At 45.7% G+C, this 27204-nt stretch overlaps 7 protein-coding genes and 1 long non-coding RNA gene across 10 annotated transcripts; 4 read left to right on the plus strand and 4 right to left on the minus strand.

The window, feature by feature from the left end:
* The first annotated feature begins 23 nt into the window (after nucleotides 1–23).
* Nucleotides 24–430, plus strand: LOC120321852. Its single transcript, XR_005561578.1, has 2 exons — nucleotides 24–252; nucleotides 312–430. It is a non-coding gene; the product is annotated as an uncharacterized LOC120321852 (long non-coding RNA).
* Nucleotides 431–1425: 995 nt separating this feature from the next.
* LOC6536709 (fatty acyl-CoA reductase wat) lies at nucleotides 1426–3309 on the minus strand. The gene is made up of 5 exons (XM_002097245.3): nucleotides 3186–3309; nucleotides 3023–3135; nucleotides 2455–2965; nucleotides 1688–2399; nucleotides 1426–1634 (listed from the first exon to the last, which is right to left on the minus strand). The coding sequence occupies exons 1-5, from the start codon at nucleotides 3259–3261 to the stop codon at nucleotides 1547–1549; spliced, it is 1500 nt and encodes a 499-aa protein (XP_002097281.1). The 5' UTR covers nucleotides 3262–3309; the 3' UTR covers nucleotides 1426–1546.
* A 648-nt stretch (nucleotides 3310–3957) lies between these two features.
* On the minus strand, nucleotides 3958–6494 carry LOC6536710 (fatty acyl-CoA reductase wat). Its single transcript, XM_015192421.2, has 6 exons — nucleotides 6415–6494; nucleotides 5925–6130; nucleotides 5521–5874; nucleotides 4955–5465; nucleotides 4179–4890; nucleotides 3958–4121 (listed from the first exon to the last, which is right to left on the minus strand). The coding sequence occupies exons 3-6, from the start codon at nucleotides 5707–5709 to the stop codon at nucleotides 4034–4036; spliced, it is 1500 nt and encodes a 499-aa protein (XP_015047907.1). The 5' UTR covers nucleotides 5710–5874; nucleotides 5925–6130; nucleotides 6415–6494; the 3' UTR covers nucleotides 3958–4033.
* Nucleotides 6495–6706: 212 nt separating this feature from the next.
* LOC6536711 (ATP synthase mitochondrial F1 complex assembly factor 1) lies at nucleotides 6707–7687 on the plus strand. Its single transcript, XM_002097247.4, has 2 exons — nucleotides 6707–6985; nucleotides 7042–7687. Exons 1-2 carry the CDS (start codon nucleotides 6741–6743, stop codon nucleotides 7631–7633), a joined length of 837 nt encoding a protein of 278 aa, XP_002097283.1. The 5' UTR covers nucleotides 6707–6740; the 3' UTR covers nucleotides 7634–7687.
* Nucleotides 7635–9748, plus strand: LOC6536712 (synaptic vesicle glycoprotein 2A). 3 transcript variants are annotated; one of them, XM_015192423.3, is made up of 6 exons: nucleotides 7635–7776; nucleotides 7835–8159; nucleotides 8215–8751; nucleotides 8810–8954; nucleotides 9014–9419; nucleotides 9485–9748. In XM_015192423.3, the coding sequence occupies exons 1-6, from the start codon at nucleotides 7743–7745 to the stop codon at nucleotides 9517–9519; spliced, it is 1482 nt and encodes a 493-aa protein (XP_015047909.1). In that variant the 5' UTR covers nucleotides 7635–7742; the 3' UTR covers nucleotides 9520–9748. The 3 variants fall into 3 exon arrangements, with proteins under 3 accessions (XP_015047909.1, XP_002097284.2, XP_015047908.1); XM_002097248.4 differs by having other exon boundaries at nucleotides 7669–7776; nucleotides 7885–8159; XM_015192422.3 differs by having other exon boundaries at nucleotides 7694–7776; nucleotides 7822–8159.
* A 62-nt stretch (nucleotides 9749–9810) lies between these two features.
* On the minus strand, nucleotides 9811–11248 carry LOC6536713 (neuropeptide F). The gene is made up of 3 exons (XM_002097249.3): nucleotides 11106–11248; nucleotides 10036–10315; nucleotides 9811–9983 (listed from the first exon to the last, which is right to left on the minus strand). The coding sequence occupies exons 2-3, from the start codon at nucleotides 10309–10311 to the stop codon at nucleotides 9951–9953; spliced, it is 309 nt and encodes a 102-aa protein (XP_002097285.2). The 5' UTR covers nucleotides 10312–10315; nucleotides 11106–11248; the 3' UTR covers nucleotides 9811–9950.
* A 4945-nt stretch (nucleotides 11249–16193) lies between these two features.
* LOC6536714 (lysosome membrane protein 2) lies at nucleotides 16194–24205 on the plus strand. Its single transcript, XM_002097250.4, has 7 exons — nucleotides 16194–16798; nucleotides 21497–21588; nucleotides 22193–22705; nucleotides 22761–22921; nucleotides 22989–23269; nucleotides 23334–23452; nucleotides 23512–24205. Exons 1-7 carry the CDS (start codon nucleotides 16762–16764, stop codon nucleotides 23965–23967), a joined length of 1659 nt encoding a protein of 552 aa, XP_002097286.1. The 5' UTR covers nucleotides 16194–16761; the 3' UTR covers nucleotides 23968–24205.
* Nucleotides 24023–26860, minus strand: LOC6536715 (transmembrane protease serine 9). The gene is made up of 4 exons (XM_002097251.4): nucleotides 25984–26860; nucleotides 25284–25470; nucleotides 24542–25222; nucleotides 24023–24475 (listed from the first exon to the last, which is right to left on the minus strand). The coding sequence occupies exons 1-4, from the start codon at nucleotides 26150–26152 to the stop codon at nucleotides 24220–24222; spliced, it is 1293 nt and encodes a 430-aa protein (XP_002097287.1). The 5' UTR covers nucleotides 26153–26860; the 3' UTR covers nucleotides 24023–24219.
* Nucleotides 26861–27204: the final 344 nt, after the last annotated feature.

A 27204-nucleotide genomic window follows, 5' to 3' on the forward strand; every position in this document is an offset into this window, starting at 1 on the left:
ATCAATTGGGTATGGTCGCGCCTTTTATATTCGCTGCGCCGGTAGACGCAGTGTCACGGTGCCACAGTGACCCGGCCAATCGTATGCTAAATTATATCAAATACTCCTAAGCACCTAATGAATAGTCACAGCTACGGCCGGATTGCATTTCTCGGTTCTTGACAGGCGCCGAAACATTTGGTAACTTCACTGTCATCCATATTCGGTTGTTTTATTTAAAAGACTGTTGCAGCACAAACGGAAATTTGTTAAGTATGTGGAGTTTTTGCACCACGCCATTTTGATTTACTTCACTTAAAATTGAAATTCAGAATTCGATGAAAAATCTTCTTCCTGGTTGTACTACTCAAGAACAGATATTCGGTTTATAATTCTGTTATAAAGCTGTTGTCATCCAAACCTGCCAATAAATTAACGAATCGGGTTGGAATTGATTGTTGCGTTCGTTTTAATATATAATTATATTAGATTTCTGCACTTACATCCATGCATTTACATCCTACGAGATTAACTGCTTTAGCTTATACATAAATAAATATATACAATTGTTGGCTTTTCTTGGCTTACTTCTATTGTATTTGTATTTGGAATTATTGTTGAAATCTTTTCCCGTTTTAAAAATAAATAACATTTTCAAAAACTGCTTCGGATAAGAAGAAAGCCTCAGTCAGATATTATTGCGCATTGAACTATTTGGTACACAATATACTCTAGTATCGGAAACAAAAAAAAAACTAAAGAGAGGTTTATATATGTAGATGATTTATAGATATATTTTCGACCAAACCTTTTTAGATACGAGGAAAAAAGTTTACCAAATCGCGACATTCTGCAAAAATTTACTGTATATTTCACAGCATACTTTTAGGCTTTCGCCTTAAATGTAAACTGTAAAGCTTGCAAAGTATATATATATATATTTTTTTTTTCAACGAAATTGTTTATTGGACTAGCGTACTATTACCCTTATTAGACAACTTAATCTAATCTGATCTTAATCTACATTAAACGAATTTTCCTTAATATCTAAGTTGTTTACAAAGATTACAGAGATTGCGTAGTTTTTAAGAATTGAGAGGATTTACATTTACAGTCCCGGTTAATTAGGTCTTGAAGGTGGTGAAAGTATATTTTTGCTCTGACCAAATTTTTAAGGTTTTATCTTACTATCCCACATTAGTTGATTCCCTTTACGTATTTACAAAAATCTGCTGTGATTATTTTAGTATATCGAGTGATGACTAATAGGTGACGCCAAATAGAATATGTCCACAAGATCGGAACCCAAGATTTTGCATACCAAAATGCACTCTATTATGATGTTCGGTCGAATGAGAAAGTGTATTTTCTTAGTCGACTGCAAACTTATTGTTCGTCACAAAAGCTTACCCTTTCAGTTTTGTAAGTTAAATGTGCAAGAGTCACTAGGTTTTTAGTATTGTGTATTTTATTTTTGATTATTTTAAGCATATAATTTTAGAGAACATAAAAAATATCATTTCATATCGATAAAGTCCGTTGAGAACTTCTAGCCACTCTGCGGAAGTTAAACTACGAGTTTGCCCAGCGACCAAAGGGCGTAACCAGCAAGGGAAGCCAGTGAGGATGCGAAGGCATAGTGAAGGACCTTAAGACTGCAAAGAGGCTTTGAGTTAGAAGGAATTCAAGGTGTCATTATGAGACTCACCGCATTCTCAGTTTCAGACCCTTGGCAATGGACTCCGCGGTGGGTTTCTCCTTGCCAATATACAAGCGCATTCCGTACATGGCGGACTTGAAGTAGTCATCCCAATCCAGCTGGGCCATGTCGAAGTCGTACAGGTGGCGGTCCTGCTTGGACATCGATTCCCTTAGCTCCTTGGTGTTGGTCATGTCAAAGTTCCAGGTGGTGCTGGAGAATGGGCCCAGGACGGCGATGTTCTTGTGAATCTTCCGATACAGATCCACGAGAATGGGCTTCCGGCCCTTGAGACGCAGCAGCATATCGAAGAAGTAGCCTGGGAGGGTGTGGAAGAAGAAGGCGGCCAGCGGGAACAAGGATGGGTTGGAGATGCACAGGACAAAGGGATACCACAGCATCTTGGTCAGCGGTATGATGTCCCGATAGAATATAGATGATTCGATAAAGCTTCCGTAGCTCAGCAGGTTGTTCTCGCTGGGCGCAAACGCGTAAATGGGCGGTTTCTGGACCTTTCCATTTGATACGGATTTCTCGGACGTTTTCCAGGCACTAGCCAATGCCACATTTACGCAGAAGTCAGCGGGCACCATGCTGATCTTGGCATTGGGGTCCACCGTGGTGACCCGCATTATACCGCGAGCTCCGCCGAAGCAGAGGGCCAATGGTCCGAATAGGTTGTCCACCCAGCCATCCAGGGGCTCCTTGTAAGTGGACATTACTGGGAATAGTTAAGCTGCAGCTTTTGAAGGTTAATCCCAATCTGGTGCACTTACTGATCGCCGGGCGGAAGATGCACAGTGGCAGGTCGCCCGCCTCCCGCAGGATCACATCCTCAGCCAGGGCTTTGGTGTAGGTGTACGTGTTGGGGAAGGAACCAACCAGGCTTGGTTCCATCGCGTCCAGTAATTGATTGCTCACCATTTCACCCACGGCCAGGATCTTATCCGAGCTGCAGTTCAAGTGCTCCGGATAGAAACGCTCTGCGATGTCATGCACCACGCAGTTGGAGTAGGCGGTGGAGATGTGGACGTAGGACACCAGCTGGGTCATCTGCTTGGCCAGCTGAAGCATCAGACGAGTGGCCCGCACATTGATGGCCAGGGACAGGTGAAGGGCCTCGTCGAATCGCACGGTGGCGGCTCCATGGATTACAACCTGCACCTCGGCGATCAGGATCCTCCGATCCGATTGGCTAATACCCAGATCCGGATCCAGGCAGTCCCCCTCGATGGGACAAACCCGTTGCAAGGCATCTGGCTTTGTCCTCAGGAGCACCTCGAACACCTTCGGAACAGGGAGGGTCAGGACACGTCTGCCACCCTAGCACTGAAGATCACTCACCGGATCCTTCGCCCAGGTTGTGATTCGGTCCTGGATGGGCACTCCCCGCTTGGCTCTGATTAAGGAGTAAATCCGATTGACATCCGTGGTCCTTAGGAGCTTCTCAGTGATCACTGAAAAGCAAACTCCATAAGCTTGCGATAATATTCCAAGAGTGGGTTACCTTTTCCCAGAAATCCGGTGGCACCCGTAAGGAAAACGGTCTTGTTTTTGAAGAATCCTTGTATATCACTATCCATTTTGCTCCGAGAAAGGTAATTGAACGCTTCGTGCGCCAGTGAACTGAAAAGTGATTCCAAACTAGCGCTTCTATTTATTTGGGAATCTATAAGTTACACCCAACAAAGGTCGAGTTCAGCATATTCAAGACACCCAATGGACTCCCGTTTTAGGGAGGAGCTCGTGCTCCAACTGCTGCGAAAGTGTATTTTTTTTTGGGTATACCTAATTGTTTGTGCAGCAAAAGAAGTCACTTCGCCACTTTGTGTGCACTTAATTTATAACTTTCAAGTTGATTCGAAATTAAGTATCGAGCTGTCATCTCTTGCGCGAAATTTAAATGAGTATATGAATGGAAAAAAAGAATGGTAAAATATAAAGTGCATGCGATGACTTACGATTTCCGGGTATATAATTACTTTATGGGCACGTGTAAGAAGTCCCCGATCGGTCGTTACATAATTGCATATATCTACTCGTGACTACGACACCGAGTAAGTGCTAGACCATGTCTTCCTTATAGGAACCTTATATAGTTAAACCAATTCGTTCATCCATTTATAGCCTAATTATTTAAAGAAGGTGCATACTATATGTACGTATTCTATGTAACCTGTTGCAATCGATTGTGCTATTCAGTGCACCTTTTTGGAACGACTTCCAAGGGGAGTAAAGCCAAAGCAAACATTCACGTAACCAAAGTAAAAGTCATGTCATACGCTACTTTCTATGTGTTGAATATATTTATTAAGGCAATTGCGCGAGTCGACTGATAGCTTTTATACTTCTGAATCACACTAAGATTTTTACCACCGACCAGAATGCTAGGAGGGCCACGAAGCACAGGACAGCTTGCAGGATATGATGGAGCAGCTTCAAACTAAAATGCATTAACATGTAGTACTATGTAAGAAGTAGAAAGGACAATGGACATTACCGCCTAATGAGCTTCTTGCCTTGAGCAATGGACTCAGGAGTAGGTGGCTCGTTTCCCAAAAACTGCCTCATGCCACGAAGAGCTTGAAGGAAGTATGCCTTCCAGTTGAGGCGGGCCATATCGAAGTAGTATAGCCTTCGATCCTCCTCCGACATGAGCTGCCTCAGGCAATCCGTGTTCCGCATGTCAAAGCGCCAGCTCTTGCAGGCAAAGGGGCCCAAGATGCCCAGAGTCTTGTGGATCTTCTGGTAAACCTTTACCAGCCTGGGCTTCCGGCCACTCAGCCAGAGGGCCAGGTCGAAGAAGTAGGCTGGCAGGGTGTGGTAGAAGAAGGCTGCCAGGGGGAAGAGCCACGGCACTGTGATGCAGTGAATGAAGGGATACCAAATCATCTTGGTCAGCGGGCAGTTGGTGCGACCGTCGAGGGCGTGTCGGATGAACTCGCCGTGGGTGATTTTGTTCTGCTCAATGGGCGCCAGTTGGTAAATAAGAGGTGTTTCCTGTGCCTCCATTCCGCTACCTTCGTCAATGGTTTTCCAGGTGCAGGCCAGTGTCAAATTGGCGCAGTAGTCCACGGGCACCAGGCTTGCCTCGGCATGGTGATCAATGGTGGCAATGCGCAGTACCCCACGGGCCACGCCGAAAAGAATGGCCATTGGTCCGTACATGTTGTCAATCCACCCGGAGATGGGTTCCTTGTGTGCCGCGATAACTGGGTTGGGAAAACATCTCAACTAAGATGCGACGGATACTGGGTATGTTGAAAGATCACTTACTTACTGCCGGTCGGAAGATGCACAGTGGCAAGCCAACCGCTTCCTTTAGGATCACGTCCTCGGCCAGTGCTTTGGTGTATGTATACGTATTGGGAAAAGAGCCAAGAAGCGCTTGCTCCATGTTGTCCAGGAGCTCGTCGCTCACCAGCTCAGCCATCGCCAGCACCTTATCGGAGCTACAGTTGAGGTGCTCGGGGTAGAAGTTTTCCTTGATGTTGTAGATAACGCAGTTGGAGAAGGCGGTGGAGATGTGAACAAAGGCCTGCAGCTGCCGCATTTCCTTGGCCAGTTGGATCATCAGTTTGGTGGCCCTTGTGTTGATGGCGAGGGCCGTGTGAAGCGGTTCATTGAATCGCACGGTGGCTGCTCCATGGATGACAATCTGCACTTCGGAGGCCAGAAGTCTTCGATCATTTTCGCTGATTCCCAAATCGAAGTCGAGGCAATCCCCTGCGATGGGACACACTCTTTGAAGGGCCTCCGGCTTGGACTTGAGCAGCAGTTCAAACACCTTTTCAAAACCTTTTGAGTGAGTGCTTCTTTTGGGTATCCTCGCTCTTACTTACCGCGTCCTTTGACCACGTGATAACCCGATCCGTAATCTCAACTCCGCGCTTTGGTCTGATCAGCACATAGATGCGTTTCACCTCCGTGGTCCGCAGAAGTTTCTCAATGACGACTTTTCCCAAAAAGCCAGTGGCTCCTGTAAGGAATACCGTCTTGCTCCGGAAGCATCTCTGAATATCCGTATCCATTTGGATTAGTTAAGAGCAAAAGTATGGTTTACGCTTAAACTGGCGGCAAGGAGTCTATCCGATACAGGTAAACGTTGCTTTCGTTTTTAACAAAGAACAGCCTTAATGTAAATCACCTTGATTTCGCTGCGGATATTTATACAAAATGTTCGACCGTTCGGTGAACTGAAGACCCAGGGCTGGTAATTAGGAATAATATTATGGAACTTACTTACGCATTTGGTTTCCAATTTTAGTTTATGTTGGGGTAATGCCTCCCAAAAGTAGGTAAAGTTGTTAGATATTTAAATAAATGGTCTAAGTGTATTTTATTTCTGCACCCCTGTCTTATTTCCCAATATGCTCATTTCCATATTCTTTTAAATCGAGTATAGCGAGTATTTGCCAACCAAATGACCCACGAAGGAGGTCTAAGTACGGACTGTGAGTAAATTTTTGAAATGCAAACCATTACTTTGTAAAATTTAATTACTGCCAGTGTAATTATTAGTGTCGTTTCATACTGAAACATTAAACTATGATGAATGAAACTAAACTATAGACTACATAAAGAGTATTTTGAGAAATAAATAAAAATGTTTGAAAAACATTTATTTATTTAGTTTATAATTAGTTTACCATTGACTTTTATTTTATTAAGAAAGGATAATGTCTAATATAAACATATATTTCTGAACGTGTCGACATTAATATACTACGCTTTACCTTTGTATGTTTGACACTAGGAATGTTTTAAATGTTTCTGTAGCTGTGTAACTGTGTTTGCACTTAAATTTAAAATAAACAACTAACAGGATTCGTTTTGAAAACTCATGGCAACCTAGACGAAATTTGGTCTCTAGCTCAACATATAATGCCACCGAAATATTCAAATAAACAAAAGTAAAATATTCACTGTGAGCTTCGCGTAATGTCATGTAGAAAAAGTTAAAAACGGTCCCACCGCTAGAGAGACCTATCGATAGGAATTATCGATTTCCTATTGACAATCAGAATCAGCTGTCTAGTTGTATAATTTTTGATGTGAGGAAATGGCATGCGCCAAGAAGTTGCTTTCTCGCGTTTTTCTGAATAACTCTTTGACGGCGAACCGCACAATCACCATGTCCGCCGCCCGACGCGCCGAGCAGGCCATCGACAAGCTGAAGGAGGACAATCCCTACTACTCCAAGTACGCGAGCAAGATTGCCAAGTTGCAGCAGACGTCGGCTGAGGAGTTCCTGGATCGCGTGGAGCGTGTGTTGAATCCCATCAAGGATGGCCAGAGCCAGGCCAGGTAAGTCCAGATTTCGGGCACGAAGTACTCCATGGCTGATTCCCTGCCAATTCCAGGTCCTACTCCGAGCTGCTTAATCCCAAGCAAAAGCTGCAGGCTGAGCAGACGGCTGAGCTGCCCCACAAGAAGCTCACTGACATCATGAAACTGGAACTGATTGAAGACAAGACCGCCGAGGAGGTCTCTAGGATCTGGTTGGAGTACCATAAGACTAAGGAGGTCCTGGCCGCCACTCTGACCACTGCTCAGTACGAGAGTCTCATGGCGCGCGCCAAGGAGCACCCGGTCTTTCTGCTGCCGCTGCCCCGCAGTGAGGGATTCGAGTTCGTCATGCTGCAGTTCGCCGCCAACACCGTGCACTTCACCCCGCTCTTGGCGTACCAGGTGCACCACGAGAACGCTCCCGAGTGTCTCACTCTGGTCCACTACACCGAGGTCCAAGACAAGGGAGTTGTTCTCATGCGCGGCGAATACGACACTAAGGTACTCACAGCTCAGGAGGCTCAGTGCCTGGCCAATGAGTTGCAGATGTTCTACCTGAAGCCCGACGAGGGCAAGCTGCGCTTGCTGAACACTTTTACCCGCAAGCCGGACGAGTTCAAGCACATGGATCTGATTACGGAAGTTGAGAACATACAGCTGGTCTAGGCCCTGCGATTTTAGTCAAAATAAACAGAACAAACACGACACGGATATATTAAACACGAAACAGTATTCATTTCGCAAATTGTAAGTCTTCACACTGAATGTACACAAGATGGAGCACTTTGATTCGGTAATGGAAGATATTGGTAAATATTCAAAAGTCCCGAAGCGCTTTGCATGCACAAGCATAGCTCACCCCCACAGGTTTCGGAAGGGTCCATCTGTTTGCCACTCTGACACTCGGTCTCCTGCAGATGCTCACGATCCAAGAAACAATGGGAATGGGCATCATCGGTCCGGCGGCGGTCTGCGATCTCCGCATGAATGAGGCGCAGTTGGCCTCGGTAGCAGCGGCCGGCTTTATGGGCATTATATGCTCCTCCTACTTCTGGGGCTACATTACTGACAAGAAAGGTCGGCGCTGGACTCTTTTGCGCACCATTACAATAAGCAACTTGTGCTCCGTGGCCTCCATGTTTACGGTAACGTTCACCGGCTTCTTTGTCATGCGCTTCATCACATGTATTTTGTGAGTACCATGCGGAGATCGAAGAACAACTTAACAACTTTACGCCTTCCTCCAGTGTGGCCGGACCAAGCTTCGTGGCAGCCACCTACCTAAGTGAGTTCTGCTCGCATCGGATTATGGTCCGTTCCATAACTCACCTGTACATGTTTACTGGCTTTGCCATGATCTCGTGTCCGGCGTGGGCCACGCTGTTCCTCGGCTCGGGCTTGATAGAGTTTGAGGAGGAGTTAGTGGGCTCCTTGACACTTAGACCTTGGCGCGCTTTGGGTTGTATGTTCATTCTGCCGGGCGTGTTCGCCGTTTTGCTGTTGCTCCTTTTGCCGGAAAGCCCCAAGTTTTTGCTAATGATTGGCGAGACCGAAAGAGGTTTGGCTACAATGGAGTGGATATCCCGGAAGAACACGGGACGCTCCCTTAGCGAAGATCAAATCAAACGTTTGCTGGCCTACCAGGAGCACGTTCAGGTGAAGCGGCGCAAGGAACACCAGAACTTCTTGCGCTCCATGCTCGATGATGCGATGCCCCTCGTTCGGAAGCCCTATGTCGGCTATTTCACGTGCGTTTGCATGGTTATGTTCGTTCTTGGGCTGATGTAAGTATGGATTGGAGACTATAAAGGATTATTGTTTGTAGATTCTAAAAACTCGTAGGACACACGGCCTGGGAATTTGGTTTACTGCTATGCGAAATCGTTGCAACATGAGGCAGGGGAACACGAAGGGCATGACCCTCTGCCAGGTACTTTTTGTTCCCGAAACGGGTCCGTTTATAGAAACTGAATCCGACTTGGACGTGGTAAGCCAAGGAATCGTTTGATAATAAGTCAGCCATGTTATTTCTTCGTGTTTCGCTAGGTCTGCAGTGACACCTTTAAAGGCTTCAATGATTCCTTTATTTTGGGATCTGTCTATGTAGTGCTGTACAACTTGTGCTGGGCATCGCTGTTCTGCGTGCACAGGAAGGTGATGTTCGTCTTTTCCCTGGTGGCCTCCTCTACATTTGGATTTTTGCTTCTTTTCGTCACCAACTACACCATGCAACTCTTTTCGCTCGTGTTCCTGATCGCCTTTCCCGGCATCATAATTGGGCTGCTCGGTGGTTCCCTCTTGCTTTTCGTGCCCACCTACCTGCGCGGCAAGGCCCTCTGCATTAGTTTGATGTGGTGCCGCTGTGGGGCGGCCGTTGGAGCCATGTTGGTCGGCTCCAAGATCCAGTACAACTGCGAACTCTTCCTGCTGGCGATCTCCATCCTTCCCTTGAGTGAGTACCAATGCCAACGATCCTTGTAAAAAGTATTTTTCCATTTCTAATTGCTGTGTCCACAGTTGCCGCTTGTATGGAGGGTTACTTGCCATTGTAACTTCAGGACATAAAATATGAGAAACTATTAATTCACTTAAACCAGACTGTTCAAACAAATTAAAGGCCCAAAAGTAGGCAAGCGTATCTTGTCTTTGGCTTTTCGTAATAGCGACTTGCAGTATACTTGCCGAAGCAAGTTGTATATTTGGGTCTGGTCTTAATATCAATTATCAACTTTAAATGTCTTTGCTAAATTAAAAAGCACCATTTCATCTTTGCACCCTTTATTCAAGTGTATGCGATTTTTGGGGTAATTCATTTAATCAACCGACATCAAGACTAGAGTAAATACTTAATTCTGTAGCTGCAACTACTTTTTATTTTCCAACACGTTAAACTATTGCCCCGTTAAACAATTTAAATAAAAATGCGTATGCTAATAACTATAATCATGAGTTAGTGACGTTGCCTTGGTCGCTTTAAGTGGATTTAGAATATCTCCTCCTCATTAAACGCGCGGACCTGTAAAATAAATCTAAAATTTTCTGCAAAAAGAGATTTACTCTATGGTTACCAATTCTCCTCCGTTGTTAGCACTTTTTCCCAGATTTAAGTTGTCCATCTCGTGGTTCCTCAGGATTTCCATCAGCGATCCCCGCTTTCCGAACCGAACCCGGGCTCTGTCCCCATAGTAGCTGTCTAGATCCTGCAGGAACTTGTAGGCATCGGCCATGGTGTTGACATCGTTCTTCCGTGGAGGCCTGGAGTTGGACGCCTCCACCCGGCAGCCGGCGGCAAGGAGAGCGAGGGCCACGCAGACCACCAGGATGCAACGCATTGTTTGGCACATAGTTCTGGGAAAGGGCAAAGTAGTTATGTAGGACACTTTTAAAAAAGATCAAGCGCTAATTCTGAATGAAGCGATTGTTTATAAAGATTTTATTTTTTTTTGTGTGTTTTATATAGGTCTACAAAATACGTGCACACATATTACCGATGTTAATTTATTATAGTTTTTTACAGAATTTTTAAAAACGAATTGTTTCGTAAAACACGTGAGCGTAACAATCTTTGTATATAATTAGATGGTGTTTTTCCATTTACAATAATCGATGACAGGGTAGAAAAACCTTAGAATTAACTACCAATATTAAGTAATTTAGATCTCGTATCGCTCGGGGACCTATTTAGGGGTCTGGATCTCTGGAGGGCCTCGGCTAATAGCGGGCAATCTGGTATGCTAATTGACTAAAACTCGGCTTTAACTCGGTTAAGTGATCATATTCGAACAAGCTCACTGTCGTCATTTATTGTCCCTCAATGATTTTTGGGCGGGACAGACGCAAGCTGCTGATACATGGGCCCGGAAAAAGGCAAATAAAGCCGATAATTACGAGAATTACTAAAATTACGAGAATTATAAGGCACTTAGCTTCTAGTTAGGGCCGACCTGCGCCGACCGAAAGGATGCAGCTATGAATCACGTTTTACGACCCGTTCGCACTAAAGAGCTCATAAAATAGTTCTAAGAAAGCGCTTTTATTTGCCAAAGCTGCTCCAAATGACAGCTCATTGTTCGTCCAAGCTATCTAAGTGTCTAAGTGATTTACGGGGTGCTGTTTCAAAACGTTTTAAAACCCTTACCTGCTATAAAAGCGATTTTGAGTATTGCGAAATTGGAAAGCGCAGCGGTGTGACAATGCAATTGTTCGGCGGACTGAGTGACTGTGTAATCAGCGGACGCGACCGTGAATAAATGTTATCCAAAAGCCATTGGCAACAGGTATTTATAGGAGTCCCCGGCCGGAGGATGTGCCCGGCTTATCATCGCCGACCAACCCACTCCACCCTCATCCAGATCCCGAGCAGAGGCGAACGGAAGTTGGCAAAACGATTCGAAACGAACACGGGGCGAAACCTCTAAAATGTTTTCATATGCAGGCTAATTATGTGGCTGCTGTCGCGTTGGAACTTTCGCAGCAGCTGGAACGGAAGAGTCACCGGGAGTGGGAGCTGGAGTGGGAGTGGTAGTGGGTGGGCGGTATGGAAATGGGAGCATTGGATGGAGAATGGAAAATGGAGAACCGTGAACCGAGAACCGAGAGCAGAGAACGGAGATTGGCGGGCGCTAACAAATAGTGACAGTTGGCTAACGAGATATCTGGCAACGGGGCAGGCTATCAGGAGCAGAATTACGCATAACTGAATAAATGACAAATTTTCGATAAGCAGGATTATAGTGCCTGCCACTACCCCACCTGGATTCGTTTCGTATCGTTTGGGTTCTCTGATTTATGTGCTCATAGCCGAGCTGACTAGCTGCCTGGCTGCAATCCTCCTTCCGCCTTCGCTGGCGTCAGCGAGCTGCGGCTCTGTATCATTAATTATAGTATTTTGATTATTGTTTAATAACTGTTGGCTTAGACGGCGACGCTGATTGCGATACGCGACCCGGCCCGATGAGGTATTAAGTGCGCTGCTCGACTTCCCATTGCTATTTAATTTGGGGTCAGGCGGTTAAATCACTTCAATAGCGATTCAATCGGACAATCAGTGCTGTAATCTGCTTGCCAGTGGCTGCCAATGCGGTGCGTATACGTAATATGCTTTTCCTAGTGGTATCACAACAACGTGACATCATGGAGCGGGTTCTCTGGCTCTTCTGGATGGTTATTAACTTAATATTTGTTATAAGCGTTCTGACTAATTAACGCTCTAGCCCCTACTTACTTACTTACTTGTGTGTTTTGATTTTTTTTTTTGTCTCCGTTCTCTCCCTGCAACTGTCGATGTGATTACCGCTCCAATTAAACTCGTTAGATATTCATTTGCGACGGGCGGTAGCGTTTTATATTTAAATCTCATTTAAATCTAATTGCCATCCAGCATGGTTGGTTCCTCATTGTTCGACTGAGAGTTTAGCTCCAGTTCCAGTTCCATTACCGGCCGCCAATGTAGAGCACTAGCCTTTTGCTAATAATTGGAGCCAAGACAGGCGGTTACATGCTACTGTGGCTACTGGAAAAGCTCCCCGTATGCTTACCTTGCGATCGACATTCATTACAGCATCCGCGAGGCGGACAATGTCTGGCCGAAGTCCCCTGAACTTTCCTGCACTTTTTACTGTACTACTATTGCACGGTATCATTACTCCACGTGGAAAAAATGTGAAATAAATTATCAATATCGATACATTTAATAATGTGCCTGTCCTTTGTAGCTATAAATAATTTATTAGAATGTTTTTTTTCGTAACAGTTACACTATAAATACTTATAATGTTTAGTCCTTCTCAGAAAATTTGTCATAAAAGTTAAATACATTTTCAACGCATTATCTGACATTTACACATGATCCGTTTCTTAAAACACTTTGTTTCCAAAATAATGCCTAGTTAACACCTCACTTATAGTTATTCTCGTTTTCCTGGCCTCGCGACGGCAATAAACATCATTTTTGATCAAAATCAAAAGGTCGACATTTACACAACTGCTAATTAGTTTTTATAACGTTCTGAAACCGTAATTTGGTTTCAGTTATATTTGTATTGTGACTCAGCTTGGGATATTAAGCGCTGAATGATAGTCAAATGATAGTTTATATATGACCTAGGGCAAATGCAAGTTTAACTATTCAAAGGAACCAAACCATTATCGGTATCAACAAATGTGACTACATTGTTGCATCTGTTCGCTTGCCTTACTTTTAGATACAGCTAATATATGTACATATATACCTAGGTCTTTTTATTTACATACACTTAGCAAGAGCTAGGAATTCAACGAATCGGTAGTTCAGCTTAAACGTGGTAAGTAACTCCAGCAGCATCCTGCTGTGCAAGTTGGCAGTTAGCGGGGATTCCCCTGCTTAGGTTCAAGGACATCTGCAGTCGAATGTTCCGCGTTGAGAGTCGCATGGGTCGCATGGCCAGTCGAGTCTGGCTGCCTTTCGGGTTTTCCCAGCACCACCTACCAGTAGTATCAGTATATGCACTTCATTGTTCTGCTGGCTGCGACTTTGCAGGGCTTTTGTCACCTTCCATGTGCTAAATCGCCAGCGTCACTAAGCTAGTAAGTGGCTCAAACAATACTGGAGGCTGATGGATGCGGCGCTGCAATTACGGCAAAGTGCCTTGTTTTATACAGTTATAATTTTTAAGTTGCGGCCTGCGTTTTTCGGACCTCAGACGGAGGGGCTTCCCCCACTTTCCGACTTTCCCAGGCCCGTTTCGTGTCACTTTTGTAGTGGGCACAAGGCACATATTAGTGTGCACGCCAGCCCCCAATTTCGGAGGAACAGTTCCGAGAGCCCTGACGTAGATGCTAATAATTCCGATCCGATGATCCGACCCGCCCCTTCCAGCTCGTTACAAACTACTTGGGGTAATTGAGCGCCTAATGTATGCGAAGCAGTGTTTCAGTGGGGTAAACGGGGATTGGAGCAAATAGATCGCCTCACATCTGTTTGGGACCAGATTTTTGGGGTTTTCCTCGCCTTGAGGATGGTCGCCAATGGGGAGATTGCCATTTAGACGGTCGCCAAACAATAGACTCGTTGGCAGCCAACTGATAATTGTACCTAAAATTTCGCAACTCAATAACAAACTTTGCATCTATTTGTGTGTGTCTTTGTTTGCTTTTCTAATCTGGCAAATATTGATCTACATCCAAAGGGTTAGTCAGATCCGTGGTATTCCACGTGAATTTTCCACTGTGACAGAGCAGCGTGGAGAAGAGTTAAAAGGGTCAGTAGTCAGTCGAGCGTCAAATTGAGTTCTAAGAAACTAAAATAGATACGGATTTCACCATTTTTAATTTGTTTTGATCAAGTATGGGAATTTACTATTAAGACATTACATCTTATTGGTTCGCTTGCACAATAAGGTATTTTATTGATTTATTAGAGCATCCTAGTTTACTTAGTAAGTTCGTACATTTATGAGTTTATAGCAGTGAGGGCATTAAGTTTATAAGCCTTACTTTAATTTAAAGTCTCAAAAGTGTATGCTTAGGTCAGGTAACTTGTGTTTTATAAATTGTAAATCAAACTAACTTCACTTTTTCAATAAAATTAATTAAATCCCGTGCGCCCAGTAAACGTGTGTGCGATAAAATCTTTATAGCTCTTAGAAACTTTTATTAAAGCTCTTAAAAACATTGCTGGTTAAAAAAGGTTTCTTCACACCTATTTTGTGGGGTAAATGTATCTATGAGGTTGAATAAGAAACTTGTTTTCTTTAATTACATATTTATGAGCTAGATTTAGATTTTACATTTATGACAGGGAGGTGCTGGGGGACTAAACCTAAAATAGGTTATAGGCCGATAGAATTATTTAATAAAGCGATTATGCAATCCTTTTAACGAGAGTTGTTATTATCTATTCGCAGATTGCAGGCCAACAGGTTTATTAAATAACTGATTATGCAATCCTGCGAACGAGGACTGGTCTTATCTATCCAGGACTCGAAAGTTTTCCCCGATGAGCTTTTATTGCGAACCCAACCTAAGGCTCTTGGAACTTTCGGGGAAAGCATAAAAAGCGCCCAATGGAAAATGGGACTTTGGGATGCCCCCAATGCCATAATGGTGCCCCGCGATGCCATAAACACAAACAACAATTAGCCGGGTAACAACCGCCGTCCGGTGGCAAATTGCGGCACACATGCCATATGGTAGTTAGGAGGGAGCTCATTGTCTATTCGGGATCAGATCACCTAAGCGGTCGGCTTGGCGGTGCCAATAGTCCGAAGAACCCCAAACAATGGCGGGCAATAAAGCGAACTAAATGGCAATTCTCAGACAAATGTCTGACAAATGGCGGGCAGAGCACGTGCAGATGCTTAGATGTTTTCCAAGCGGGTCAGAAGGAGAGATTAGTGTGGAGCGGAATAGGTCACGTTATACTATAGTATGGAAATCGGAAAACTCGCTTGTCCGGCTAACTGTTCTTAGTCAGCGCGATCGGATCAATCGCATGGGCATGCCACAGATCTGTCATAAATATCGAACTAAATAGCGAACGGACGGACAATTATCAGAACAGCCACTTAATAGCTAATCGTTATTGGCTGCTAAGAATCAGAACTGGATGTAATTGCGTCAAGAAATGACTTTTAATTGCGGCTAAACCTCATGCATATTTATGGCCGGCAGCAAAAAGGGCACGGGCACGTGTGCGTGTCTGGTGTGCCCAAGATAGAGACCACCACCGTGCCGCCGGATTAAATAGAGTCATTTGAGCCATTAAATTTATGAGAAGGCAATTGCGGCTAAGCGTTTCCCGTAGACAATGGCTAACCCTTCTCAACCTGCGCCGATCCCCCGATCCCCCGATCCCCCGATCACCCGATGAACGTTCTAACCCCAAAGGGGGGTTTTCGAGGGTTGGGTGCTGGGTGCTGGGCGTTGGATGTTGGATCTTCGCGATTGCCCAGGGGGTTCATAGCCCCGAACCACAGTGAAGTGACTTAATGCTGCTCGGGGTTTTCGTTTTGGCCAACGAGTGTGTGCGAATGAGCGAATGTGCGGCGCTTTAGCCGAGCGCGAAGCCCGAGCAGAGGCTTGAATGTGGACCGGTTGTAGAAAGGTTGAGATGCTAGTGCTAGCTAGCCAACTGTTAGCTGGTAACTGCTAACTGCTAGCCGATCCGATCTCCGCCAGACACTCGGAACTCGATCGGTTGAGAGATCGGGGAACGGCCCAAGAGTCCATATAAAGGTCCCCGCTGCAGTCGAGATCGCCGCATTAAGTTGTCAAAATTTGTGAGAATAGGAAGTGCGTGACAGTTCAGTACGATTCGAGACAAAGCAGCGAGACTCCAGCCCAGCCATCAGATCCAGCTCAGAGATATAGCCAGAATCGGAATCAGAATCACAATCAGAATCAGAAACTGGCAATAGTATCAGCTAACGCCCAGATCGGATCACATCGGAGCGGGACTCGGGTGGACAATCGACAGGAATCAAGCACTCGCACTCCGCCCTCGCAATCGACCTATCAATTCCTATGGAAATCCATATCAAAACAAATTAAACGGCTGCCACGGTTACCATGCAAATTTATCCGATCGTAATCGGAATTTCAATCACCATCACAATCCGTAACGCGAGCGACCTGCTAATAGTTTAATTTGCGGCCATAAATAACAACACAAGAATTAATTGATTTTCGTCATAAATCAATAAATAACTAACCAACTAGCCAGCCGTTCAATCAAGTGCAACCCGTTGAAAGGAGGGGGATACAAAATCAAAATCAAAATCAGATCGAGCCGGAGCTAAATTTTTTTGGGTGCTGAAATGAAACTATTTACCAACAAAAACCAGCGCAATGCAAGTGAGTATGAAGTATGCCCGATGAAGTCCGAAATGGCCAAAAGCGACCAGTACGCTTAATTAAGCCATGTGGAGTGGAGTTTAGACCATTGTCCGCATTGGTCAAAGCCAAAGGCCCATAAAAGTTAATTCGAACCGCCGTTTGCCGCCAAGGGAGCTGCTGCCCCCACGCGATCGTAAAAATGTCAACAAACACAAAGATCGCTTGCACAAACTGAACCGCCGAGGTGGACCAAAAAAAGTCCACTAAAATCACTGAAATGTAGTAGGAATGGTGCAATGGATTTTAAAACGTTCGTGCATGCTAATCAAAGCGATATAAAATGGTGTCGAAACTTCCCATTCGCGTTCCTGGCCAAAATTAGAATGCTAATTACCGAATTACTGACAGCTGGCGGCACGCGTAAATATTTCGTTTTAATTTATTGCAAATATCTGGATAGGAAACGCATTCTAAAGTCCGCAGATATTTCAGCTGTGAGCTGAAATTAGCAGCCAAATGAAAACGATACGGGCTGTGAAGAGAGCTTAACTTTAAATTTTATTAATTAGTGCTTTCTAGGTTTATCAGCTTTATTTATTTTTTTCCACCACATCGCTCTCGGCCAAAGCAGTTAACATATATTCAAAGACGAATTAAAAGGGGCAAGACATCGGATCTTCCGATTTGCATAACGACAAATGAGCCACCAAGGGCGTAGGGTTCTATACATTGTAGGTCAGTGGTGTGGGGTCAGTTGGCATTAATTGTAAGCAGGTAAGCAGCTTGTAATGTGTACATAGTTCAATGTAGAGCTCCACATCTCCACATAGTCAGATAAAGTCGGGATCTCCAGTTTTGGCAAAGTCATCCGCTAGCTAAATCTTCGGAAGCGTACGTGTGTGTGTATTAACGGATCTGAGCGGTAGTGCAATTAAGTTTGCATACATTAAGATTTGAAATGAAATCGGTTGTGACTGAAAATGTCACGTATTACCTTACCATGAAGTTCGATGATTTCAATCAGCATATATGCGCTGGGAAAACTGAAGGTGAACGCGATGATTGCCCAGCCCGGGTCAGATTGGCCCCATGATAAATGTAGGCGATATCGCTTGACAAGATGCTGACAGATCCCCCCAGCTCCGAATCTGAAGCAGAAGCGGAGTCGGAGTCGCAGGCATGACTTGCAGAGATCACCGAGATGACCGAGAACACCGAGAGCCAAGCCAACTAATTTGCAGCAGTGCGCCGTAAATCAATACGATAGATATTCAGCTCAATGCCCGCTAAACAATGCAAATAACAGCCATTGTCCCGGCATTAGCAATAACAATATGATCGCCCGTGTAAAGTATCCGTTGGCAAGCCAAACAAATCGGATCAGCATCGTTATGAGAATGAGCATCACCATCTCATAGGCATCACTGAGAATCGGGGAAGTTGTAAACTTGGCGAGCTACATACTCGTATTTACTTTTCCTTATTGGCGGGCATCTAATTGCCGCGAGACTTTGACTGCGACTATTTAAGGGTTTTGGGTTTTTTCGGTTTTGGTGCTGATTAAAAGCAAATAGTGACAGATCTGGGATTAATCACTAGCCAAACACAGGCAAACACAAACATCGTCATAACAGCTATTCGACTATTAGTCGATCGCCACATGCTGCGCTGCTAGGCAGAAAAATCACAGTTCGGCTGGAGAGTATCTGTATCTCTATCTCTATCTCCATCTGTATCTTGTGGATAACCGAGTGCGAATCTCGGCGCCGAGCTACAGAGCTATAGCTACAGCTATAGTTTACGGCTATAGCATACGGCTATTTGCCTAATTTATTGTCGTTTGACGGAAGTCGCACACACAGAGCCACACACACACCTGTCAACCGGCGAAGGTGTTCCGTCAGAAACAAAACAAATTCATTCTTGACTTCAGTGGGTCAGCACTGCTGCCCCGATGTGCCGCTTTTGCTGGTCAAAAATATAATAAATATGTATATATGTATGCGTATTTTTTATTTAATTTTTTCCAGTACCGCAGTGTGCACTTGGACAACAGCGTCAAGTTGGCTTGTTGGGTTCACTTTCAGGTTTTTAATGCTGCCCCGGCGAATTGCACCGAACTTGAACTTCAGACCGCTGCAGAGGCAGTAGTCGTCGGCAGCCGTCAAGCGCATACTTAGTAACTGATATATCCGATCCCGCCTGATACTGATATTGAACCGACTGCTGCTGCTACTACAGCATGCTAGTTGCTGTTTCGCTGTTTTGCTTATTTGCTGTCGCAAACAAGTTCACAGCTCACTGAATCAGCTGCTGCGATCGAGACAAGCGTCTTTCATTCATGATGCCGTCCGTGTCTTGTGTGTCTTGTTGTCTTGTGTGTTTTGGCCCGCCAATCTTTCTATCGTCATCGACGATTTGGCGGCGGACTTTGCCTTTTGCCTTTTGCCTCGCCGGTGCAATTGTTGCGCAATGCAAGCTCCACTTTATTTTAATCATTTCTTTTTTTTTTGCCAGCCAGCCAGTTAGCTAGTTAGCAAGCCAGCCCAGCTTGTGGAGATTTTCGTGTCGTTTGGCCACTTTGCGTGTCGATTTTGGCATTGGTCATTCCATTGCAGCAGAATAATTTTGGAGCGCTTTGTGTGCGGCCTAATTTATGGGTGGGCCCTCAGTTCGGGAATTTCGGCTGTCACACTCAAGGCAAGGATATGCATGAGTATCTAAGCGCACACCGCGCGAAAAAGTAGATCACATAATTTTTTATGAATTTTATATGTACTTATTTAGTTTTGAGCGGAAATGGAAAGATTGCAAGACAAATGTATAGCAACCAAGAACATTCATTATCAGTATTTTTGCATTGTAATATTTAACCTCACACAACTTTCTCACTTTTAAAGAATATATATTTAACCCGAGTTCTGGGAATTCGCACGAAAAGTGGGGTGGAGAAAAATAAATATTTCAGATAATATACATTTCTTCTCACTATCACATAAACACAAGTTTTACAACTTGGCGTTCTTCTGCATTTTTTCCATGAAGATCACGTCATTGCCCTAACCACAACATTTGTTTTTCCCACAAAATAATATTTTGTATATATTGAAATAACAATCTACATCACTTCCACCAAAAATGGAAGAAAAATATAATTTTTTCCCGTGCACAAGCGTATTTCCTATGAATGGGAAATATGTTTGGATTTCTGGTTTCATCGGAGCCATGCATAATTTGCCATGTATCATTGCGGTTTGTTGGTTTGTTTTGATTGTGAAGTCTTGAACCTATTTATGACACCAAAGTTGACACCAAAGCGAAATTGTTAATGAGTTTATGCTGTTTGCTGTTTGCTTTTCGATCTCAGCCGCATATCGCAGACGCTGTGGGATCGTGCCATTTTGGAGCGAGTTAGGGGCGTGCTAGCCAGTTCATTGATCTTGGCAGGTGCGCCTATCTATCTATCTATCTACATGTACATGTACATAAGTATCTATCGGTCGCCGCTTTCGGTTTCTACTACTTCTACTTCTATCACAACAATTGGGGATTTTTCTACTTTTGCTCTTGTTGCGAGAGCTCGCTAAACGATTTGTAGCGATAAATGGGTTACGATTTGGGCTGCCTTTGATTCATGACCGCCTCCAAAAGCAAATGAGATTCTTCATGGAGCGGCCATGATCGCTGGAAATCGGTCACAGGAGAACTGGGTGCGACCACGCACTGGATTAGCTGACTTCCTTCCGATTTCCGGCCATTTTTTCGAGTGCGGAAGTGAATTTCACCGGCGCAAAGACAATAATCTTGGCGCAAGGTGAGAACAAACGTGTTTCGGTCGTAAAATGAGTGATTTCACTTCAAGTGAATATGGCGGGTATTGCAGCCTAGATTGATATGCTTCGATTGCCTTGCCCATCTTCCGTACTTTTAATCAATATTCTAAACAAGGTCAGTGGAACTGGATTTCACCGAGTTTTCTAGGAGCGGCCTTCTTATCCAATTGGTGTAAACAGCACACAAAATCAGTCGCAATTCACTTCTCAGCCTAGTAAATTTCCTACCCAAGCCATTGACAGTGGGAAATCAGCTATATTTAAGGTGTAACCATAAATTAAACAAATATTTTTTGTTTACCTTTATGCCGAAAAGTCGGCGGTTTTGCAAAAAACCTGTTGGCAGCTGTAGGTGTTTGCTAATTCCGTCTATAAACGAATAATATGAGCATTAAATTTAGACAATATATTTAAATTGCCGGAAAAAATGTCCCAGAGCAAGGGCACTTAACTAGAATTATGGCCTTTTTCGGTGTGTTTTGGTTTGTTTTCTTTTTCTGAGTGCACGACGTAACATACGAGTATCACCTTCCTCCGCATCTGTGATTATAAAATCGAAGAACGTTCATTGAACCGCCACCGAATTCGGGCATCGTCATCCTCATCGTCTGCCGGCTGTAGTCTGTAGTCTGTCGTCTGCCGGTTGTCATCGTTTTGTTTATTAATTTTTGGCCTGGAGCCGGCGTTCCTGCTCCTGCCATTGAGGCAGGTCGCGGATCTCGGCCGACCCCATCCACTTCGATCCGCCGCCAAGGTCAATGGCATGATGGACATGATAGACATGATGGGGGGCGCACGCTATCGACAAACTGGAACCGCACCAAAACCAGTTCAACTTCAGCCGACTTGACCATAACTCACCCGCTGATCTATTTTATTGCAGAGCTGCTGCGCAGCGCCGCCCTCGGGATGACCCTGCTGTTCTTCGGTTCCCTGGTGATCATCTCGGATCCTCTTCAGAGCATCCTGGACACGGTAAGTGGTATAGAAGTATACCTCCTAAGGCTGTTGAAATAGTAGAATGCTGCTGGGGTATACGAGTAAGATCGGTTTGTTATTGTCGTGTCAATTAGTGACTTTAATCACTTAATTGTAAGCGGTGTGCCAATAAGGTGGAACTTGTATTCTGTCTACCGATCTGAATACTAGTAGATGTCATTTTAATAAAACTGCGATCTACATCTACATCTATAAATACATCGGAAATATCCGGTATAATCGTTGATCTTTGATTCATAAGGAAAATATCTTGGTCTTTTCATTTGGATTTCTAAACAACTATAGTATTTTTTCCGAAATAAAATTGCTGGTTCTTTTAAATTTTCCATTACAAACTACTTAAAAATGCAAAAGTAACATATGGCATTGTATTTCATGAATAGAAAATGGTGTTCATTGACGAATCCAATTTATTGTCCAAATTCAAGTTCGGAAACTCAACAAAAGGTCTTTCTGTAGGCCAAACAGAACATGGGCAATCAATGGAAATCCAATACAGCCATGGTTCTTTATAAGTAGTAATATTAATCGAATAGTAAACAAAAAATCTAAGGGAAATACTTTGACCTTTATATTGCAGCAATTGAGCTTGAAACCCGGCGCCCTGCTCCATCGACTTTGGCTTCTGCCACCGTTGGACGTGTACATCAATGTGTACATGTTCAACTACACCAATGTGGATGAGTTCACGTCGGGCAGGGCATCCAAGTTGCAGATCCAGGAGGTGGGTCCCTACGTCTACAAGGAGGTCTTGAGCAACCACAATGTCACCTACAATGAGTCCAACAATACCATCACCTATACGCCCAAACGGGAGTATGTCTTCGCACCGGAAAGATCCGTGGGTGATCCTAAGGTCGATCGCATCCGGGCGCCCAACATCCCACTGATGGGAGTGACCACTCTGGCCTCCAGTCTATCGATGTTCGCCGCCCTGGGACTGAGTGCTATTACCAGGCAGCTGAACTCGCAGCCGATGCTGGAGATGAGTGTCCACGACTACATGTGGGGCTACGAGGATCGCCTGGTGGAACTGGCCTCTCGGTTCGTGCCCAGTTGGATTGACTTCTCCAGCTTTGGCATTATGGAGAAGGTAAGGCCTTTGAATTTATTTCACTGAATGTTTTTAACTGATAATATATTTGCAGCTCTTCCGAGAGGGAAATGAGACCAATGTGTTCAACATGAACTTGCCGGAACCCAAGGACAAATATGGTGTGAGGATGACGGATGCCCCACGTGGTTACACCGTGGATAGCATTAATGGAGAGCGCGGCTTCAAGGGTTGGCAGTACAACGAGGAGACCAAGTAATTACTGCACACCCATCTCTCTTGAGTGAACTATCTAAATTTCTATATATTTTTCAAACTTTAGTGGCACCATGTGCAATCGCATCTGGGGCAGTCATGATGCCACGCTCTTTCCGCTGGACATGGATGAGAATGACGAGTTCTTCCTGTACAGGCGAACCTTCTGCCGCAGGCTGCCGGTGAAGTTCAATCGCACCACCACCTATAATGGCCTCGATGCCTTCGAGTTCGTGATGGAGCCGGACTCCTTTGACAGCGAGATGGACAACGCCAACTCCTCGTGCTACTGCAAGAACAACCGCTGCCTCAAGAAGGGTGTTGGCAGCGTGTCGCCCTGTTACTACAGTGAGTAGCGCTGACCTCAATCGATATCAGCGTTTCTATTAACCGAATCCTTTCCCAATTCCAGACATTCCCTTGGCCATTACGTATCCGCATTTCATGCATGCCGATCCCAGTCTGCTGGAGCCATTCGAAGGCCTGCAGCCGAATGAGTCGCGCTTCACCTCCACCTTCGTGGTGCAACCGGTGAGTTGAAGCGAAAGTAGTCCAGGTTGGTCAATGCAATAATACTTCGTGGGTTTCAGCAATTGGGAGCTCCGATGCAGGGCACCCACCTGCGCTTGCAGGCCAACCAGGTGGTGGGCAAGGTGAACTTCAACCGGATGATGGCGCCCTTCGAGAACATGATCCTGCCGCTGCTGTGGGTGGACCTGAACATTGATGTCCTTTGCCTGAGCCTGCGTCTGCTCATCCATGGCATCAAGTGGGGCTTCCCGCTGCTGCAGTGGAGCGCTGCTTTGGGAATGCTGCTGGCCGGCGTTTACCAGCTGTGCAGCGCCCTGTTGCTCTGCTTTTGGCCAACAGCCAAGCAGTTCCAGAAGGTGGATCAAGTGGAACGCGGCACGGCGGTTCAGGTGATTGGAGTTGGACTCAGTTTGGCCACCGGACTGCGAAAACCCTCGGTTCCTCTGGACCCTGAGGAGCAGCACCATTTGCTCTTTGGCGGCGGCAGCTACATTCCCAAGATGGCCAAGACGTAAACCGGCGGAGGATTGAAATGCTTACCTCAACTCAAAACGGGGCAACACTGTGATATTTAGGCTTAAGATTCGGTGTAAATTATTGTGCTCATCGGAAACAACTTAGGGAACGTCCTTGCCTACGTACTAGTTAACGATTACTATATGTTAAGCTAGGGCTACAGTTAGAGTGGTAACAGTAAGCAATATACAGCTGAGCTTGCACTCGATAAATACAGGTCGAAACCTATGTAAACTACGTATCCTATTGATTCAGTGGGTGGCGATCGTGTCCTCGATCCACTTCATGTAGTACGAGGTGCGGGTGTAGACGTCCGGAAAGCCCTCCAGGGCACAGCCCGATCCGAAGGAGGTGACCCCCACCAGAATCCAGGGTCCGTCGCGGCTCAAGCGGCACTGCAGCGGTCCGCCGGAGTCGCCCACGCAGGTGCCGCCCTCTCCGTTCAGCTTGCCGGCGCACAGGTGACCACCGTGGATGTTGACGAAGCTGCCGTAGGCATCCCTGCACCTGCACAGAGGTAATAGGAAAATGTAGTCCAATTTGAAGAGTACACTGCTGCATGAAGTCACTCACCTGCCATTCTGGTGCAGCGGCACCTGGGTTTTGAGCAGCTGATTGGAGAGATCACCACTGATGTTGGCCTTACCCCAGCCCGTGGCCACGCAGTCCACAAAGGCCATCTCCTTTGGCTCATCGCTGGCTTTCAGGTGCTTCTGCTCAGCAGAATCATCGGACTCCCGGCGAGGACCCAGCTTCATCAGCTTATCGTTGCGTCTCCGCGAGCGTTTGTGGCTGCGCGGGGAGCGTTGCGCCAGCGCCTGACGCATCCTGCTGAGGATTTTCATGTTCATCAACTCCTTCATGCTGGGTGCCGTGACGTTTCGATAGCGCCGGCGACTCTGGACGCTGCGCAGGAAGTTGTCGATCTTTTCGGGCACATCCTCTAGCTCCAGCTGCTGTATGAGCACATCCTCATCGGCCGATGAACCTGGAGGCACTGCCTCCGACTGCGCCTGATCCGGCGATTCGGCGAGGAGGAAGGGCAGGCAGATGCGCCGGATATTGGAGGCCCTGGTGAGATCCGCGGGCTTTGAAAGCTTCATCAGCACCACGTCGTGCCTGAAGTTGTGGTAGCGGTGGTGCATCACGATCTTCTCGACGGGAATTCGCTGCTCGTTGCCCGACTCCACATCGCGATCGTGTTCGCCCAAAACCACTGTCCACAGCGGTGGAATGGGCAGGTTGAAGAGATCGCTGCGTAAGGCATTTCACATATTAAAATCCGGTGTATGGGGTTTCTCTTGATTCGACTTACTTGTGAACACAGTGGGCGGCGGAGAGGATCCAGTGCTGGTGGATCAGCACCGCCCCGCACCAGTGGCCCAGGAATCCGAGCGAGGGATGCAGCAGCTCCAGGGAGGCCTGCCAGGGGAACTGGCCCTCACTCGTGGCAGCTCCGGAAATAATCCGTGGTCCTCTACGCGCCGGACGACAGCCGCAGTCTGCGATAAAATTTGAATAATGTTGCAAGTAAGATTTAAGCAAATCATTAAATATTTAATAACAATTGGTCGCGTTAAACTTAATTTACGGGTTATTTGGATCGTAGTAGTACAATACTGAAGCACTTGATTAATTGTTTCATCACCTTTCAAAGTAATGGCTTAGTTACGAGGTGTTGAAATGCGAATGGAGATCGATCAATCTAGTTTACGCTTTTAGCTTCGCTTATTAGCATACCTTTTAGATTTAAGACTCATTTGTATAAAATCATGGAAAAATATGCGTAATGTAAGGTTATCGACTTTGGTTATGGGACTAATATTATAACTTAATTCGGTGAAAAGTGATCAAGTTATGTACAGTTTGATTATAGAATGAATTTCACTGAATGTAACGTAATTCTCTTGTTCAAACTGTTGATCTTTGGTAATTTAGATTGATTAGTAGACTTCAAACTGTGCCTAATTCATTAAAAATATTCCATAAGTAGCCCTCTATCGTTGTGTACCCACCCGTTTCGAACTGCCTGGAAGAGGGCAGCAGCAGGAGGAGGCACAGCCAGCTCAAGGTCGTGGTATTCGTCAGCGGAATCTGCCAGTGGCATTGCGAGTGTGACCGCGACTGTGGCCGCGACTGTGATTGCGACTGCGACTGGGATTGTGATTGTGATGGCTTCATCATCTTGGTGGCCGCTCCTCGGGCAGCTGGCGCAGCTCAGCTGCTCATCGCGCGCATGACTGACCCACAGAGGCCGTTTACGGATCGTATCTCTATGTAGTATCTGTAAGTCTATCTGTATCTGCAGCTTTGTCCTGCTGCTGATGACCAGATGCTTTTCACTTTCACGCTGCCATTCAAATGGGCGGCCGGTCGAGGGTTTTTCTCTTTCCGGGGCTACTGCCTCGGGGACTTGGCACCGGGGACCGGGAACTGGGATCGGAGGCGGATCCCGTCTCGCGTCTCGCGGCCCAAGCGCTTTTTTCCGGCCTTAAGTATTATAATTTACGAGGTCTCCCAGCTTCGCTGTGACTTAGTTACTTTTCTTTCCACGAGCGCGCTTTAATTAGTCCGCTGGCTGGGCGGCGACAACATGGCAAAATGTGCGCAGAAGCTGGGCTTTCGGTCTTTATCTTTTGGCCAGAAACTCGGGCTCTCCAGTTTCCACTCTCGATTATATAACGACTTTAGATGCTGACTGCGCCTGCGGCTCGACGTAAATAACGGTCACTTCGACTGCTTTTCGTTTTTGATTTCGATTTCGTTTAGCGCGCGTGCGCATGCGCGACAAACAGCAAGGTTTGGGTTTGGGTTTTGACGGCTTTTGATTTGGCTTTCTGGCTTTAACGCCAGATGTGCGAGTGCGAATCGCTGGGGACGAGCGCCAAAATGCAACTGTGCTATGCTCGGGTTTGCCAGCAAACATTTACCGTTTCGACGCCAGAGCGGCGCAGACGTCGCCGTCGACTGCGTTGTGGCATGCCCCCGCTCCAGCAGCAGCAGCAACAACAACAACAGCAACGACTACACCAACAGAAGCGGAGCCAACGAAAGTGAAAAGACAGCGGGAGGGGACGGTGGGGGGCAATCAAAAGCCACATAGACGATGATGGCCAGCTGAGATGGCGTTGGGAGAAAAAAGGGTATGTTGGCCCGGCTCAACCCACGGAAATCATTTACCGTGGAAAGCGGCAATACAAGGGAATAAATTAGGCAGCAAATAGTGATTATTTCGC

This window comes from Drosophila yakuba, chromosome 3R (genome assembly GCF_016746365.2).
Source record: "Drosophila yakuba strain Tai18E2 chromosome 3R, Prin_Dyak_Tai18E2_2.1, whole genome shotgun sequence".
Lineage (NCBI taxonomy): Eukaryota > Metazoa > Arthropoda > Insecta > Diptera > Drosophilidae > Drosophila > Drosophila yakuba.

What these genes read in the sequence shown, in the direction of transcription:
- LOC6536710 (XM_015192421.2), bottom strand. Translation starts at nt 5,709, where the DNA reads ATGGATACGGATATTCAGAGATGCTTCCGGAGCAAGACGGTATTCCTT. An exon ending in CATCTTCCGACCGGCAGTAA is followed by an intron (nt 4,891 to 4,954) that starts GTAAGTGATCTT and finishes TTCCCAACCCAG; the next exon opens with TTATCGCGGCACACAAGGAA. An exon ending in GGCAAGAAGCTCATTAGGCG is followed by an intron (nt 4,122 to 4,178) that starts GTAATGTCCATT and finishes AATGCATTTTAG; the next exon opens with TTTGAAGCTGCTCCATCATA.
- LOC6536715 (XM_002097251.4), bottom strand. Translation starts at nt 26,152, where the DNA reads ATGATGAAGCCATCACAATCACAATCCCAGTCGCAGTCGCAATCACAG. An exon ending in TTCCAGGCAGTTCGAAACGG is followed by an intron (nt 25,471 to 25,983) that starts GTGGGTACACAA and finishes ATTTTATCGCAG; the next exon opens with ACTGCGGCTGTCGTCCGGCG. An exon ending in CCGCTGCACCAGAATGGCAG is followed by an intron (nt 24,476 to 24,541) that starts GTGAGTGACTTC and finishes ACCTCTGTGCAG; the next exon opens with GTGCAGGGATGCCTACGGCA.
- LOC6536713 (XM_002097249.3), bottom strand. Translation starts at nt 10,311, where the DNA reads ATGTGCCAAACAATGCGTTGCATCCTGGTGGTCTGCGTGGCCCTCGCT. An exon ending in CTAACAACGGAGGAGAATTG is followed by an intron (nt 9,984 to 10,035) that starts GTAACCATAGAG and finishes TTTATTTTACAG; the next exon opens with GTCCGCGCGTTTAATGAGGA.
- LOC6536711 (XM_002097247.4), top strand. Translation starts at nt 6,741, where the DNA reads ATGGCATGCGCCAAGAAGTTGCTTTCTCGCGTTTTTCTGAATAACTCT. An exon ending in GATGGCCAGAGCCAGGCCAG is followed by an intron (nt 6,986 to 7,041) that starts GTAAGTCCAGAT and finishes TGCCAATTCCAG; the next exon opens with GTCCTACTCCGAGCTGCTTA.
- LOC6536712 (XM_015192423.3), top strand. Translation starts at nt 7,743, where the DNA reads ATGGAGCACTTTGATTCGGTAATGGAAGATATTG. An exon ending in TTCGGTAATGGAAGATATTG is followed by an intron (nt 7,777 to 7,834) that starts GTAAATATTCAA and finishes TCACCCCCACAG; the next exon opens with GTTTCGGAAGGGTCCATCTG. An exon ending in GATCTCCATCCTTCCCTTGA is followed by an intron (nt 9,420 to 9,484) that starts GTGAGTACCAAT and finishes CTGTGTCCACAG; the next exon opens with TTGCCGCTTGTATGGAGGGT.
- LOC6536714 (XM_002097250.4), top strand. Translation starts at nt 16,762, where the DNA reads ATGAAACTATTTACCAACAAAAACCAGCGCAATGCAA. An exon ending in CAAAAACCAGCGCAATGCAA is followed by an intron (nt 16,799 to 21,496) that starts GTGAGTATGAAG and finishes ATTTTATTGCAG; the next exon opens with AGCTGCTGCGCAGCGCCGCC. An exon ending in TTCAGAGCATCCTGGACACG is followed by an intron (nt 21,589 to 22,192) that starts GTAAGTGGTATA and finishes TTTATATTGCAG; the next exon opens with CAATTGAGCTTGAAACCCGG.
- LOC6536709 (XM_002097245.3), bottom strand. Translation starts at nt 3,261, where the DNA reads ATGGATAGTGATATACAAGGATTCTTCAAAAACAAGACCGTTTTCCTT. An exon ending in CACCGGATTTCTGGGAAAAG is followed by an intron (nt 3,136 to 3,185) that starts GTAACCCACTCT and finishes TTTGCTTTTCAG; the next exon opens with TGATCACTGAGAAGCTCCTA. An exon ending in CATCTTCCGCCCGGCGATCA is followed by an intron (nt 2,400 to 2,454) that starts GTAAGTGCACCA and finishes AACTATTCCCAG; the next exon opens with TAATGTCCACTTACAAGGAG.